The 17,666-nt window shown below is 44.4% G+C and overlaps 1 protein-coding gene across 1 annotated transcript in view; it reads left to right on the top strand.

The window, feature by feature from the left end:
- The window catches only part of Itpr2 (inositol 1,4,5-trisphosphate receptor type 2), a 381,718-nt gene that overhangs the window by 156,769 nt on the left and 207,283 nt on the right, over positions 1–17,666 (top strand). The window contains exons 25-29 of the mRNA XM_034511341.2: positions 1,829–1,994; positions 3,489–3,662; positions 15,921–16,010; positions 16,119–16,244; positions 17,215–17,337. Of these exons, the coding sequence (XP_034367232.1) occupies positions 1,829–1,994; positions 3,489–3,662; positions 15,921–16,010; positions 16,119–16,244; positions 17,215–17,337 (679 nt within the window). The remainder of the gene's footprint in view (positions 1–1,828; positions 1,995–3,488; positions 3,663–15,920; positions 16,011–16,118; positions 16,245–17,214; positions 17,338–17,666) is intronic.

The following is a 17,666-nucleotide window of genomic DNA, read 5'->3' as shown; positions in this document are numbered from 1 at the left end:
CGTGATATGATCCTCTCCCTTGCTGCTATGTCCCCAACGTATCGTTGAGAAGTTTCTTTTTCAGAAATGAATTCATAGCACCCACAATGAGAAAGTAAATCTTCAGAATTACCAAAATTCATTTTTATTACAGACCTTAGGTAACCTAAGGAGACAAAATGTTTGTTTACACTAAACCTTTTTAGGAAGGGGAACAAGATTTGAGGTTTAACAGAGCCCCAAGATCTACAGTTCCATGCTAGCCTGGGCTACATAGTGTGAATCTGTCTAGGAGAGGCGGGTGAGAGAGAGAGGGAAGGGAGGCTGGGGAGGAAGGGAGGGAAGGCAGGCAGGCAGACCAGAGCTCCCAAAGACTTATTGTTTATTGAACATTTGGTATAAGCTTATTTTCTGTTGTGATACCGACTTTTGTTATGATTTCCTATTGAAACATTCTATTACTCTGGGCAGAAAGATAAAGGCAGTCTGTGATTTTATTTTCAAATGCAGACATGAGCTGCGTAATGACACTGGCCAGTAATGCCCCAGGTGATAGTCTGATGGTGACAGAGTTGTGCTCTGTAAAATGGCAAGAACGGGAGGATTCCCAGAGGCAGTGACCTCCCAGCCACCCTGCTGTCAGATCGCAGTGTGTTAGTCAGGGGTCTGCAGAAGTGTGTGGGAACCACCACACAGCCGGGTGTGTCAGTGTGTGGCATGTGAGTCATATGCAGAATGTAGCACTTGGGAGTGATAGTGAGTGACCATTGCTGGCTTATGTGTTCAGTATATTTTAAACCATTATTTTGGTGTGTGTGTGTGTGTATGTTTGTGTCTTTGTATCTTTGTCTCTCTGTGTGTAAGAGTATGCACTTGTGTATGTGACTCTATGTGCGTCTCTATGTGTATTTCTGTATGTGTATCTGTGTGTATGTATGTGTGTATGTGACTGTGTCTCTGTGTGTCTGTATGTGTATCTGTATGTATGTCTCTTTGTATGTGTGTGTTTGTGTGTAAAACAGTATGTATGTGTGTATGACTCTGTGTGTGTCTGTATGTGTGTCTCTATATGTGTATCTGTGTATGTATGTTTGTATATATGTATGAGTATGTATGTGACTATGTGTCTGTGTGTGTATCTCTGTATGTGTCTCTGTGTGTATGTATGTGTGTGTATGTGACTGTGAGAGACAGAGAGAGACAGAGAGAGAGAGAGAGAGAGAGAGAGAGAGAGAGAGCGCAGCAGCAGTTCACACACCTTGTCTCCCGACTGCATTACTTCTCTTTTGCTTCATTTAACTTTATGCTGCTTTGTTCATCATGATCCAAGAATCAACAGATTATACTCTGTCTGTCTGTCTATCATCTATGTGTCTGTCCTCTATTTATACATCTCCCCATACCTCTCATTTAAAACTCATCTGTATGTCTGCCTATTAGCTATGTATATTTATGTATCATGTGTATCGATCATCTGTGAGGGCAAAGTATCTGTTGCTCTGTCATCTGTCTGTGACCAGTTCTAGGCGTCAGTCATTTATATATACATCTGTCTGTCTGTCTGTCTGTCCTATCTCTGCATTGCTCTATGTATCTGTAATCCGTCTGTCTGTCATATCTATCTTCCCCTCACCTATGGAACTCACACGTATTACATACCACATATGACTGGCCACCTCTGTCACTGCCCCTCCATCAATTATATGAGGTTAAGAAGTAACATTGTCTTCCTTTTAATGTCCTATTTTGGGAAAACAAGGGGTATAAGCTTAAAAAGTGATATAATTGAAATGACTGTAATATAGATATCATGTAATTTGTTGTTTTAGAATTACTTTTGGTTTTATAGAAAAGAAAAAACTCCAGTTCAGCTCGATGATGAAGGAGGCAGGACGTTCTTACGAGTCCTCATCCACCTGATCATGCATGACTACGCTCCGCTGCTGTCAGGAGCCCTGCAGCTGCTGTTCAAGCACTTCAGCCAGAGAGCAGAAGTGCTCCAGGCCTTTAAACAGGTGAGGCCGGGGCTGGGGCCGGGGCTGGGGCTGGGGCTGGGCATCTGCTTGCCCAGAATGCACAGACTCTGAGTTGAGTCCTCAGATCCCAAGAAAATGGACACGTAGAGTTGATTGGCCCTCAAGTTCTGAGAGTGTCTGTGACCCCGGCTTGATGCTAGTTGCAGATGAGACCTGTCTCCCTTGAACTTTGTTGCTGTTGTTGAGATGGGGTCTTGCTCTGTAGCACGAGCTGGCCCAGAATTCACTATACTCTGATTGACCTTAACTCTTGGCAATCCCCCTGTCTCTGCAGCCTGAGTGCTGGGATTGCAGGCATGCACTATGATACCTCTTTTACTACTGTTTGTTTTGAAAGATAGTTATGGCCTCGTATGTGCCTAACAGGACCTGCTTTAGATTAAGTCTTCTATGGGTGATTTTTAGTCAATAGCTTTTTAAAAATGACAGAGTCTAAAATTTAGGGTATGCTGGAGAACGGGAACATGTTAGAAAGTTTGTTGCCACTGTTGATACTCTGGCTACAGAATTTAATGATCCATTCGACAAGCCATAGGTTCAAAATAAATATTTTGTGATAAAAAATGCAGATCCTCCAAAGGAGAGACCCATGTTGGGGATCTAGGCTTTTCACATGTAATGTTTGGATAGCGTGTTAATCTCACAGTGATTAATTTTGAGTATGGGTATCTCACTAATGTCTTGTGTTCAGTGGAGTGCAGACTTTAAGGAGCTAAGTGGGAGCTATTCAGACGCACATGCTTTACATGTATGTGTCATGTAGTATGTATAAATTAATTATATTGTTCTCTCAAGTTCTGAGACTTCCCGTTTATACTAGCAAATATTTATTGTAGCCATTTATAGTTTCTTCCATTTTTTTCTGTTTTGACTTTTCAGACAGATACATGTATAGAAAGCCTCAGAAAAACTAACTTGGACCATGGATTTAGAGTTAGATTATCTTTTAAATGAATTATTTATTTTGTTTTATGCATGGGTGTTTCCATTCATAGATGTACGTGAACATATGTGTGCAGTACCCATGTATGTATGTGCACATGTATGTGTAGTACCCACGTATGCATGTTCACATATGTGTGTAGTACCCAGAGTCCAGAAGAGGGTTCAGATCCCTTGGAGCTGGAGTTACAGGGGGTTGTGAGCTGCCTTGTGGGTGCTGGGAACTGAATTCCAGTATTCTACGAGAGCTTTAACCCCTGAGCCATTTCTCCAGCCCCCTAGACTTTTATACTAAATTACTTTACAGCATTTCAACATGTAAGAATTCCTTTTCACACGTGAACACATTACTCGGAGTTCACCAATACTTGCAGCTAAGCCTTCAGCCAAGACACATGTAAACACCCATGAGTGTTCTGTGAATGTTCACCTTCGCCTAACCAGTGTTTAAAACCGAGATCTTCGGTGCACAGGAGCTAGGAACACAGGAGCCGTGTGAGAGTATTAAGGGACGAATTCTCCTGTGTGTAGGTGCAGTTACTGGTGTCGAACCAAGATGTTGATAACTACAAGCAGATCAAGGCCGACCTCGACCAACTTCGGCTGACGGTGGAGAAATCGGAACTGTGGGTGGAGAAGAGCGGCAACTATGAGAACGGAGACATGGGCGAGGGCCAGGCCAAAGGAGGCGAAGAGGCAAATGAGGTTTGTTTCCGAGGTCACTTTTAGGAAGAAAATTACTTATTTTTATTTAATACTTTATTATGTCTTTTATTTAGTGTTTTTATATGTCTGCGCACTCTATGCATGCAGTACCCATAGAAGACAGGAGGGGGCACTATATGCCCTGGAACTGGGGACTCAGAGCATCATCAGCTGACATATGGGTTAGGAATGAAATCTGGGTCCTGTGGAGAGCAGCCAGAGCTCTTAACTGCTAAGCCAGGGGTCCAGCCCCACTTTTCTCTTACAAAACAGCTTTACTGATAACGTTTGCATGAAAGCTAACTACCACCAGTGTTATAACTGGTGTTTCTGAAACGCCTGCCTGATGTTCCACTTGGGGGTTGTAATCTGCAGGGATGTAAAGGGTGTGGAGGCTCACCTGGTGCAGCCTGGGAAGTACTTAGAACATTTCGGGCTGTGGCACAAAAGGTGCTAATTAAATATTAATAAATGTTATATTAACTATTAGAGACGCCGAGGAGTCTCCAGGCGGAGCTGAGGTGACGGAGGCCTCCGGCAGTTCTCAGGATGGGTGGGCTGCTTGTAATTCTTCACTTTATCTCGTAGGGAATTTTCCTATAATTTTTACAAGTGTCAGTGGAACGTAGACCTCCTGATCCATAAAACCTTGTTTTATGATCAGTTAGGGCCATGGGGTGGGGCATCAATTCTTCTCTAATTCATTTCTGAAGAAAAAAAAAGATTGAATTTATTCAGTGCTTCCCATGTCCACGCCAAGAAGATCAAATGTTTTTACACGTGGACTCTCCTTTTAAGTGTCACTGCAGACTTTGGGGATGGCAGTAGGGCTACCTTTTAAGCACGATAAACCAAACCGAGGAAATCCAAGGGCTCCCCCAGGCTGTGAACCCTGGGACTCCGCCAACAGTTGGATTAGGTAAGATCCAGGTTCCTTAAGATTGCACTTTCTGACACAAAAATAAGTCTCTGTGCTTTCACAAAGTATAATACCCGTTCCTTCTGAAAAATCACATTTTTGTGTGTCCTAGGAAATTCACTGTTGCTTCTCATCCGACTTAAACATACCTGTTTGAGTTATTTGAGTAATAACTTTTGAGATCTTTGGACGGGCTGGTGAGAAAGTCTGTTGATCTGAGTTCAATGCATGGGGTCTAACGACCCTCAACTTAGCTCACTATGCTACAAAAAAGAGAAAATGTCTCATAATAATTCAGGTGGAATGTACCAAGAAGGTTGTTAATCCCTGGCCTTCATTCACCGAGGGCCCGTGGGAGAGAGAGAGCCCCTCTGCTGCGGAGTGGCGAGCCTACCATTCTGCTGGAAGCACCTCAGGTGCTTTGCATGCGTGTGAGAAAGAAGAGGGGCATGTGGACTAACTGCAGACATTCTCAAAGCAAAAACCGTACAGCTTGTGGTATAAAAAAATAATTTTCTAATCTGAAATAGGTGAAGCTGGCATTTATTCACTGAGTTTCAGATATTTTGGTTCAAGGAATGGAAATCACTTTAGGTATGGTGCTTAGGATGTGGTTTAATATGAAAGAGTTAAAAATTTGGGAAATCTAGAGTTTGGAGAGGTTGCCCTGGGCTGTTGGCTTCGGGGTCAGATGATCATAGCACTGAATGCTGAATGGAGACTCCAGTCATGACTCAGGAGGCTGCTTTCTCCATGTGATGTGTCTGTGGCTGCAGCCACCTCTGCAGGCCCACTTTTTGAAGTGGGATGTGACTACAGATGCTCTTAGGAGACATTCCAGTCTGCTGGAATTTTCTCCTTGGCTCCCTGAAGTTCCAGGGAGCTGTCTGCTAGCTTCCTCCTGGCATTTTGGCTCCAAGTGAGCTCATTGAGCTGGGCTGGCTCAGGCTGGATTGTATTTAGAATCTTCACTGCAGGGGAGCTGGCAGCTGCAAAGCTAGGGGATATGAAGGGAGGGTAGGCCGGGAGTTAACAACCAGAACACAGAGGATAACGCAGGAGCAATCCATAGTGGGGGTGGGGTGGCGTAGGGAGTTAGAATCAGACACCCCAAGATCTACTGCTTAGTGTGTGTACTACTCAGAGTAACTTGCTTTGACCTTCCAAGATTTGTATCAATCACCTGCAAAATGGGCACAGTGCGCTGTAAGGGGTCGGTGAGCAAACCTTTGATGGAGTGTGCTAGCATTCTGGTTAAGATCTTTATTTTAATTGTCACTTTGACACAAGCTTGGGTCCTTTGGGAATAGGGAGCCTCAACTGAAAAGATACCTACATCAGATTGGCTATTAAAGCAGCATCACTGTGACAGCTTGGGCGTGTTTCTTCCTCTCCAGCCCACTCAAGGGGTGCTTTAGGTATGAGCGTAGGAGCCAAGCGTCCCATGTGCTGTGTCCTGGCTCACACCAGTCAATGTCTACAGAGCAAATGTCTTCCTCCAACGGTGTGTGAGAGTTGCCATACCTCCCGCCCCCATTACTGTTGGCGTGCATGACAACTGTCACCATTGTTATCTTGATTCCACTAGGTGGTTCAGAAGGTCATATTAATTAATTAATTAATTAGTTGATTACTTATTATTATTATTATTATTTTGATCAAGCTACGTTCTGTTTGAGCAGGTACTGAGGTTCTGTTTGCTCAGGTGTAGCAGACAATGACGCTGGGCTGTGGAGATGGTTCAGCGGGTTCAGCCCTTGGGGTGGAAACACAAGGGCCAGGAGTTTGGACGTTTAGAACCTATTGATGTGTGTGTGGGGGGGAGTGGCCTCTAATTCCAGCATCAGAAGGCAGAGATGGGGAGCACCCAGAGCGAGCTGGCTAGCCGGACTCGGCATCCTGATGAGTGGTGTGTTGGACTGATCCTGTCTCAGTCAATAAGGTCAGAGGGCAGTGGAGATGAGTCCAGACAACAACCTTGGGGGCCCCTGATGTTATTGTTTGTCTTCTGGCCCCCATTGTGGCTATGAAGAGGTTCGCTGTGTGTGACCATGTCTTAATTTTGAAACTCCAGCTAAGTATAAGTTAAGCTTAGTAATATACCTGTTGCTGTAATGTCAGTGTACATACGTATGTTAGATTTCGTTTTCTCTTTCTCAAGCCTGTTACCTTGCAGTAAACACTTTATAATTTATTCAAACTCATACCCGTTTGTCTCACCCACATCTTATTTAGAGTTTACCACACCAGCTGAAATTTTTAACTCCATCCCTGGTACTTTTTCATAACTGAAAACTGTCTGTCTGTCTGTTTGTTTGTTTGTTTCTCACATTTGCTTGGCGGTTTTCACCAGGCTTTATTGCTTTCAAATGTTCAGGTTCGTGTCTACCTGATATTCTGTGCGTACACTTCCAAAGTGTGAGGTGGTTGGGAGTTGCTTTTCTAATTTTTAAAAACTTTTATCTTTTTAAGATCTGTTTTTACATGCATATGTGCCCTTTGCCTACAGGTGTGAGTGTGTATCACGTGTGTGCCCAGTGTCTGTGGTACCAGAAGAGATACTCTCCTGTGAGTACCTCGTAGCTGTTTGATTGCAGATTCCGAGTCGATATGCATTGATATCCTTCTGTGGATTGAAGAGGGTGCTTTCCTTTTTGGAGAAATTGTAGTTGCCCCAGCCTGTTGCTAAGGGGTGCTGTTGGTCTGAGCTTACAGAGACCTCTGTCTGCATGCCTGAGGCAGGCATGGGTTTAGCTCCTCAGGCGCTAATGGTTGCTCAGAGTCTGGGTCCTGTGCTGCAAAGCTAACATTGCATTTGTCTTCTGGATGGTCACTCTAGCCTGTAGATTGGAACTCTCAAGAATAGCTTCTGGTTGTATGTCCTTCCAACCCTACCCTCACTGAGGAGATGGAGGGGGGCGGGCCATGTCTTTTCATGGGAAGGCCTGTTTTCAGCTGTTCCTGCAGAAGCTCCTGAGGTGACTTCATTCAGGCCTTCAGTGCGGTGATGGTTGTTATGAAGGTACATTCTGTGTGGAATTCTTCTGAGGCCTGAATTTAGTCTAGATTTCATTCAGGCCTTCAGTACGGTGATGGCTGTTATGAAGGTACACTCTGTGTGGAATTCTTCTGAGACCTGAATTTAGAGAACATTCTGTTGCACTTTGGGGGATTCTGTTTTGTAGTCACACTAAATACAGATTTTTGGATTGGGACTTTGGGGGCCTCTTTATGAATGGGAATTCTAGTCCTTGATCCCAGGAGTGGGCTTCTCTTTGTGTACAGGGGCTTGAAACCCTTAGACCATGGCCAGAGCGAAAGCAGAACTATGTGTGTACCTTTGTCCATCCAGTGGGCTGTGTCTTCCTTAACTCACTGCTGTGATGTCTCCCTTTGATGTTTGTACATCTGTGGTTTCTGGCCAGAAATTTCATCTTTCTTGGCTACCAGACTTGGCCCCTCTCCCTTGCCCTCTCCTTCTTCTCCCTCTCCCTCTCCTTCCTTCTTCCCTCCCTCCCCCTTCCTCTCTCTCTCTCTGTACATCCCTACCCCCAATATAAGAACTTGGACTATAGGTTGCCAGCACAGGCTAAGGTTCTAAGGCGCACCAGTGAACACCAGTGAGTCTCTGCTCTGAAATTTTTATGAACTTTCGTGGTTTCCGAGTTCCTGTTGAAGAGGCATCTTAAATATTTTATCAGTCACCTTTGGATGTTGTCTAGAAGGGGCTCATCACATTCTGGCTGGTGGTTGTCAAAGATAGTCAGCTACTCTGTGATTCCAGCCCCTGTATCCGTCCCCCTGGTGTCTGCTGATGTTGGAGATGACCCATGTAGACCACAGCTGAGCCTCCTGTCCTTGACCAGTGATTGTTTCTCTGGGGTAGCGTCCTTTCCAACTCTCGGCCTCGTGTGGTGTGGGATCTGCATGCTCTCCACGTGGTGACTTAGGATTCCTCATTCCATGGCTAAAGTTTGATGTCTGGACTCCAATCTGATATTCCAGATATGGCTTTTGCTCTGCAGAAACGAACACCTATAGAACAGTATATGAAGCCCAAGCTTGTTCCGAAGGATGGAAAGATAGTTGCTAATGTATTCAACACTAACAGCAACTAGAAATGACTTGGAGTTGGAAGACCCTGAAGCGTTTCAAGGAAGGAGTGACCGTTCCATTTGGCAGAATCCAGAGTGGTTCGGAAGAAGCAGGGCCACTGTGGGAGGCGTCCAAGAGACTTTTGTACATGATCAGGTGTGAATTTATGAATGCATGAAGGTGGGGGGTTGTGAGAGAAAAAAGCAAACAGGTGGACAGAGAAACCGGAAGGGTCCGTTTATAATGAGGTAGTTTCAGGAGACAAAAAAAAGAAATGTGAGAGACAACAGTGTTAACCTGTACACAGATGAGTGAGCTTCACTGTGAGTGAACCAGCAGCCAAGGACAGTAGAAACACACAGGACGGAATCCATTCCGGTGTCAGTGGAAATGGCCAGTAGCAGCATGAGACACCTTTGTGTCTCTGGGAGTTTCATGGAGGCTATAAGCATGGCTTTTGGTATTGTTCGGAGCAATCCAGCTTCGGTTGCACAGATATTAGAACACATACAATGAATCCTGGGCTTCACTGAAGTAATAAAAAATGCGTCCAATAACGTGAAAGTTTAAAACATTTTTTATTATGTTTTTTATTTTATAAGTGACACTGATTAAAAATATCTACACTTCTACTTTTATGCCCACAGTTTAGTTTTCTCATTTGCATGGTGACAACATAGGCTCTTTAAGGGCTTGAGGGGAAGGATTTTATTTAAAACAAAGCCTTATAAGGCACATACATGTTTTTCTTTGTGATTTACATTAAGTATACTAATTTTAAAGAAGATGTTCATCTTCTTTTTTTTTTTTTTTAAATCTGATAAAAACCAGTGCAACTTCTCTTCAAAGTAAAGTTTAGCACAGATAAAAGTGAACTTTCCTAGTTGGAAATAATTCTCTATCCTCCGTTAGATAAACAAAAGATCTCAATATAATTTAAACAAAAAAGAATTGGGAGTTGTCACTGTGGGCAAAAATACGAAGCACCTTAGCCTTATGTCCTTGGGAACATCACAGTTCAGAAGAAGACTCCAAATTATCTCATTGCTGGAGCTGATCTCTAGTGATCACAGAGAGGGGGACAGATTTCACCCCTGTGTCTGTAAGCCATGCTCCCTGTGTGCAAATGTGTCTTCTGGGGCCATGGAAAGTGCCGTCATTTTCGAAGGTCACTGGGCCAGTGGGGTAAGCAGTGTCGGCAGCATCGGCAGCCTCTAATTCTTCACCTTCAAATACCTGTTTTCTAAATTTAGAAGGAGAGATTAAGCCAGGAAGGTGTGGCTGAGTGGGTTAAGGCAGGATTGCCCCTTTTGCTCACCCTTCTCTTTATTTAGCCTGAGAAGCAGGTCACCTGAGCTTCTCAGTGCTCCAGAGAGAAGGCCCTGCTCCGGTCATTTTATTATCACTGCTATCACCATGAGTTTGCTTCTCTGTTTTTATCTGTTTCTTTCTATGCAACTGCGTAGCTCTCAGTGTCTTCTCATAATTTAAAGCATCTTTGTCTGTATGTGTACAACTGTGTGTGTATGTGTACATGTGTGTGTTTCTGTGTATACATGTGCATATATGTGTATGTGTGTGCAGTTTCTGTGTGCATGTGCATGTAAGTGTGTATGTGTGTGTATGTATGTGTATATGTGTATATGTGCATTTACATGTGTTTCTGTGTGTATATGTGTACAACTGTGTGTATGTATAAATGTATGTGTCTCTGTGTGTGTACATGCATATGTGTGTATTTGGGTACATGTGTATGTGTGTATATATGTGTGTATGTGTGCACGTGTGTATGCATGTAAGTGTTCACATGTGTGTGTGCTGTCTTTGCCTTCCCAGTGCTGGTATTATATATAGGTATGCTGTTGTTCTTGGCTTCCAGCTTTTCATAATAAAATTACATAACCACTCAGTGACTTTAAGTCTAATACTTATGCATCTATCTTGTTTTGGACAATAGGGCAATATTTTCTTTTGTCAAGCATTTTAGTTTAATACTTACCTAGTGTGGATCCATGTCTGGTCTTTGGCTTACAGATTTTTTTTTTTTTGTCATGGTTCTTTTAGTGAACACATGGAGCAGGGAATGGGATGAACTGAACAATACCTCAAGGACTCCATTGTCTAGACAAGGGGCTGAGACTGTGGGAGTACCTGCTCCTCTCTTTCAGGGCTCTTTAGGCTAACCTAGTCTTGTAAGGGACCAGTGGTTTGTTCCTGAAGTAGGGACAATCCTGTTTTCTATGGGCCCCATTGCTGGCCTATCCCAAAACCCTCAGAGGCAGTATTTGCTGTAGGGCACAGTCTGGACATCTTCACAGAGACAGCCCACTGTTGACATGTCCATTACAAAGTTTCTGTGGGGATGGAAGAGCAGTTCCTTGGAAATTAGACTTGTTCTGTGTCCAGCAGGGCACATGACATGTCTCTGTTGGCCTTTAGAGGAAAGGGCCTCACTTTGTTTTGCTGATGCTTGGCTTACAGTCTCTCCTCCTCAGAGAGCTGGTCTCAGGCATGTCAGGGATGCTGTGGGGTCATCCTGACCAGTGTGGAGTGTTGCAACAACCTCAGACGGGCTTACTAGATGTGTTGTTATTCAGCTTGGTGAATGCTTTAATGGATGGATGGTTTTCAGCATAAAAGAGAGACAGAGACCGTAGAGTGCAGCTGCTTTCAGAGGGCAACAGGACAGGTGTCCAAGGGTCTACACTGACATCGACACGGAGAGCAGGCTTTGCACTATTTCTGAAGTTTCTAGAACAGACAGTTTTCCTTTCACACTTTGTCTCATTTCAGGGGCCTGTTTGGTTTAACTCTGTGGGCGGGTGTGTCTTTAGACTCCTACAGTTACAGCCCAGCCCCACCTTGAACACAGAGATCCAGTTCACAGCTGTTCACTGTGATGGTGCCTCATGAGCTCTGAATGTGACTTCTGTCGCTCACTTGAGCAGATGAAACATGAGCTGAATTATTGGGGGTGTCTACACAGCATTCAACATGGATAACATCACAGAAGGCCCTAGAACAGCCTTGAAGAAACCCCAAACCGCACGATTTTTATCATTACTATTTTTTATCTTTTATTTCCTTGGAGCTTCATTTGCCTCCTTAGAAAGGTGTGTGTTTGTGCATGTGTGTGCATGTGTGCATTCATGTGCATGCATGTGTGCATTCACATGTGTGCATGTGTGCATTCACATGTGTGCATGTGTGCATTCACGTGCATGCATGTGTGCATTCACATGTGTGCATGTGTGCATTCACATGTGTACATGTGTGCATTCACATGTGTGCATGTGTGCATTCACATGTGTGCATGTGTGCATTCATGTGCATGCATGTGTGCATTCATGTGCGTGCATGTGTGCATTCATGTGCGTGCATGTGTGCATTCATGTGCATGCATGTGTGCATTCATGTGTGTGCATGTGTGCATTCATGTGCATGCATGTGTGCATTCACATGTGTGCATGTGTGCATTCACATGTGTGCATGTGTGCACATGTGTATGTGTGTTTGTATGTCTTTTGATTTGAATTAACAGGCCACTGGGAAACCTCCCTATGACAATTAGGTTTGTGACAGATCTTCCTGTAGGTGGTGCCAGCTGATGCCTTGTATCCCCCTGAGAAGGCATTCCACCCTGGAAGCCCAGAGGCAACAGAGGCAGAAGTATAGAGCAGTGGTTCTCACGTGTTCTATCTTGGGCGCACTCTCAGAACCAAGCCTAGGTTGTGTAGCTGATGGTAAAAGGAGCCTGGGAGTCCTGCCAGAACACAGTCTCAGTCCTCCATGGCTCTAAGTGTCATTGGATTTGTGTTGTAAGCATGACGCTGTTCTCGACGGTAACATCCCACCTCCAACCTTCCCAGGCCTGCTGAGCTCTGGGGTCTTGCATAAGTAACACCCCTATACTTTTCAGTTTTCCAATATTGTGTCTTTGGAATAAATTTAGGGCTTTGTGGATTTGGTCACTGACCTGCATCTAACATTGTGTAGAATATAATGAACACTATCCGTTTCTGTTCTCTAGGGAGGAAAACTCTTGAAACATCTTTATTTAAAGTATTTCCATGATAGTAATAATAATAAAACCAACAAAACCTAACTGTCCTTACACACCACATAGTTCACATACTTCTAAATCCCCCAATCCCTGCCTGGGCATCATCCAGATGTTCTGTGGGTTGATGTTTTTGTTCAGCTTAGTTACTGACTTATTTTCTAAAATTAAAAAGGATTGTTTATTGAATTCTCCAGTGTCTCCTCCTCCCATTGTTGACTGCTGGAACTTTAAATTAAAATCATTATTCTTCATAATCCCTTTACAGAGTTGAGCGATTTTCTGTCTTTTCCCCTGGGTTGAACCAAAGCACATAATTTTTTTTGTAATATTTTGCCCAATATTACTTATTTCCCCATTTTTGTTGGTGATGGGATTTGAACCAAGGACTGTGTGCATGCTAGGCAAGTGCTCTGCCACTGGACGTACCCTCAGCCCAAGGCTGTTTTTCTAAAAGCAAGACTGTTTCTTCCAAGGTTGTTGTCTCCTGGCTTTGCCCATTATTTTGAGCTGCTTTCTTTAAGGTTGACAGACTCTGCACAGGGAGCTTTGCCAGCCAGATCCTTGCTCACAACCTTAATACTAGTTTGTGCACATGGGGCGTTCTTCCATGTGAAATGGCCTTATGAAAATATGGACCCCACTTTTGTGTTTAGAAAAGGGAATCTGGGGTTTTTTTTGTTTTGTTTTGTTTTTTGTCTTTTTGAGATAGTGTCCCAGATAGCCCAGGCTTACCTCAGGCTCCTGATTTTGAACTCCAAATTTCCCCGTTTCTATGGTGCTGAAATGATAGGATGCCCATCTTAGAATAAAAGAAATTTAATTACATTTGTAGAATCTGCCACTTTTGCTTCTTACCTACAATTCCTTTTTGATAGGAAGTAGAAACTCTGTGGCCTCTGTCTCTGGATGAACATTCCCAGGGAGCTGGCTACTTGCTCTACCACCCTTCCATACTGGCCTCCTGATACAGGCAGTGCTAGTTGCTGGTCTCTTCTTGGCCTCAGGAATGCACTTATCATGCACTGTCAGGCTGATTGTGGCTCACCTCTCCTCCATCTTCTCCTGGAGTGGAGGCTGTGCTATCCTCCTGCTCCTCATGGCCTCTTGGTGATCGCTGGTTTAGCTCCAATCCACCTAGCTAAAAGCCTGAAGGCCTTCCACACCGGTCTCCACCATTTGCGAGCACAGTCACTTTGAGGGAAAGAGATGCCCGAGAAATAGAGGAATGTCAGTTGTGAAGAACAGCGTGTCACAGGGACACATGGAGAGCCACATTTAGCAAGAATGGGAACACACTACGGAGCCAAAGGCAGAATTGTAATTAGGAGTGCTTATGAGTACTTGGCAGTGTTACTGCATTGGGGGGTGGGTGACTCTTCTACCTAAGGCCACCATGTGAGGCCGCTCTGACTGAGTCAGTGGCCTCAGCCTGACTGCACGTTTAATGAGATGATAGTCAGCAGACCATGGAGGCCGCTCACATGTCAGAGACAAATGGGCAGGAGGCAGGGAGAGGAAAGGGGGTGGGGGTTGGGGGATAGGATTCCGAAACCCATGATTCAAAAGTTCAGTTCTCTGAGACACAGGAGGGGCATTCTGTAGATGATGAGAGTGGGAATAGTGTTTGTTTGCAGGGTTTTCATGCTCAGGAATGGCAGAGAGATTCTGACAGGGGGTGAGGCTGCAAACAGTGTTTGCCAGGAAAGAAGCAAAGGAGAAAGGTAACGTTGATGAGGGGGCTGGCTTCAAACTGACCACACCCTTCTTCAGCACAGAGTCTCCCTTCAGGTCATATGACTGACGGGAAAAACATCTGCTTTAACTTCTCAGCTTGAGTGAACTTCTTAATTGACCCTGGAGCACCACAGGGAGGGCATCTTAGGACGAATGCAGTGACATTGTGTGTATATCTGTTACTTTTCCTGAGCTTAGACTGTGGTCCACACTAACTGGGAGCCTGACTCTGCCAACAGGCAGGAGGTCAGGGTGTCTCTGACCCAGCTTGAACCTGACAATGATCCCGAATGCAGTTCTGTGCGTTGTGTACGTCAGGGAAGTAGTTACTGGGCCAGTTCATGCTGTTCTCTGTGTATTATTCCACCTGCTCTCAATATGGTTCCTCTGAAAACATACCTATGGATTTTTCTGGAAACATCTCTATGCTGTCCACCCATGTGCCCCATATGCTCAGCTATATAGTTTTCATCTTGGAAGACCTTGACTTGACCTGGGATCCTCTGTTGTAACGCTGCCTGAAGGTGGGGCAGCTTTCTCCCTCCCTCGGCATCAAGTCGTATCCATTTGAGATCTCTGATTTCTCATTTCACGCCTTTGAAAGTGGCTGTAGGTTTCTGGTAAGAAGAAGGGATCGTCTATTTCTCTCAGAGGCTCTCACAGTAGGGCGACGAGCATAGGCTCGTAGTGAGCCCTAACAAACATTGTATTTTGAGAGTGCTAATGGGTACTTTTATATGGTGATTCCAGTAGGTGATATTTAGCATGTGCCCTGGATTTCTTTCTTAATGTCATATATCAGATAATGGTAATTATAATTACTTATTTTTTGGCATCTCAGTAAGTCTTCTGGATGCAGTAATTTGAAGTATTACTTTCAATCTAATTTTTCAATCTATTTTTCTTTCTTCGTTGTCCTGCACACACTTGATATGTTCCCAGTTTGACTCTTAAGGATGTCATGGTAACCTAGCAGAGCATCCTAGGGTTAAGTGGGCCTTGCCTTCCTTCCCTCAGCTGTCTCTTGCTGCTGTGATATGGTTGCTTCTCTGTCCATTATTTCCCTACAGTTCATCTTCAGTGATAGATTTATGTCTTGCATGCCCTTGATTGTGACTGTTTCCCCTCATACAGAAAATAGAAGCCTATGGTATGTCTGCAGTGTCCATATGTTCATATAGCAGCAGTATGCACAGCCGCCTTTTACACTAGCTTTCACTCACGAGAGCTTAGCAATGCCACTTACCTTGTCACATGGTCTTCATGAGGCTGAAGTAATGTGGGTGGCTCATTCAAGCAGAGAAACTTCTGATGAAACAACAACAACAAAAAAGCACAAAATTAACATCTGGGACAGATGTTTGATGAAATAACTACAAATTATATTTTTATTGTAAAAGTAGTATGTCTATGACGAACTTAAAATACACCTTGGTGTTGATTTCAGGAATCCAACCTCCTGAGCCCAGTGCAGGACGGCACGAAGACTCCTCAGATCGACAGCAACAAGGGCAACAACTACCGGATCGTCAAGGAGGTCGGCAGATGAAACCGCTCCCTCTGTGTGCATAGGCGCGCAGAGACTGTTTTTGCTTACATGTGTGTCACGGTGCTGTGTGTAATGTGATACTTCATCTTTCCAAAGATCTTGATCAGGCTGAGTAAGCTCTGTGTGCAGAACAAGAAATGTCGTAATCAACACCAACGGTTGCTGAAAAACATGGGGGCCCACTCTGTGGTGCTGGACCTTCTGCAGATCCCCTACGAGAAGGTTGGCCTGTTTTACTGTCTTTCTTTGATTCAGTATTACTTACAACCTATCACCAAGTTGTAAGGAATTTTCTCTCCCCTTAATTGTCTAAGAGGAACCCTGTCCCAAATGCCCAGCACCCTTGAGTTCTTTCTTGTGTTTTCTATGCACAAGGGTGTGGTTTTACACAACGCTGCTTCAGCCTTGCAAATTTGGAAAGTATGATAAATTCTCACCGAGTCCCACACACCATGAAGGTTTTTCCCATAGTCCCAGCCGTGTCCTGTTGACACAAGTTCCCGCTTTAGAACCATGTAGCCTCCTGGCTTGGTTGTGCTGTCTACTTCTCTCTCAGTCCTGAACTCTCTTAGATTGACAGTTAGAAGAGAGTCCCCCTCATCTTACCATGCTCTGGTTCAGTGTCTTCAACAGGAACATGGAAGGATGCTAAGTTTGTCTAGAGTTTTGTAGCAGGCACATGCAACTCTGATTTGTTCTAATGCTAGTGATGTGCTGTCTGCTGGGTTCCCCACAGTGAGGAACTACCCCCTCCCCTTTGCAGTGACTAACTCTCCTGTGTAGAGGTTCTACCAAGAATCCTCCCCCTTTGTAGTGACTAACTATCCTGTGTAGATGTTCTACCGAGAATCTCCCCCCTCCCCCGTTTGACTAACTATTCTTTGTAGAGGTTCTACTGAGAATCCTCCATATTTCATCTGACTTTTAATTCATGTTGGTGGGTAATCAGAGAGTTGGGAGAAAGAAGGAGATGGTTTATGTAACAAAGGGAGGGTGGGAAGTGTGGAACAGACAGGCAAAGGAAGGAGAAGGGGAGAAATATCTAGAACACAGGAAAGAGGGGGCAGGGAAGATGGATGAGACGCAGAGACACAGAGGGTGTGAAGAGAGAGGAGCCATGAACAAAGCGTCCATGGCGGAGGGAGGGATGTAACTGCTCTCTTGGTGTTACATGCTGCCCTTTGACCTGCAGACCGACGAGAAGATGAACGAGGTGATGGACTTAGCCCACACCTTCCTGCAGAACTTCTGCCGCGGGAACCCGCAGAATCAAGTTCTCCTTCACAAGCATCTCAGTCTGTTCCTAACTCCTGGAGTGAGTACCACGGTGGCTCCTGACGTTTACAGCCAAGTGTGCGGCAGACTTGCCGCAGTGCCAGTAGGATTTTAGTCAGGTTTACCGCAGTGCAGTAGGATTTTATTGACCTTTGTACGTCGTTTCCCTCCCTTTTTTTGCGATTCACACCATAAAACCGAGTGTTTCCATTGAGGGAACTCTTTAAAACAATTTAAAAATTTAGACAAATTTTTATATGTCAATGGAAGTTTTAATTTATTATATGTAATTTAGTGTTAGAATCAGGATGTGAGAGCAGCTTGCCTAGCATGTGCACCACCCAGCACCACAGGCCTCAAACAAACATC

The sequence above is a fragment of the Arvicanthis niloticus genome, chromosome 9 (assembly GCF_011762505.2).
Source record: "Arvicanthis niloticus isolate mArvNil1 chromosome 9, mArvNil1.pat.X, whole genome shotgun sequence".
In the NCBI taxonomy this organism is placed as follows: Eukaryota; Metazoa; Chordata; class Mammalia; order Rodentia; family Muridae; genus Arvicanthis; species Arvicanthis niloticus.
The sequence above is the reverse complement of the archived record's forward strand: the minus strand, read 5'-3'. Positions and strand labels throughout refer to the sequence as shown.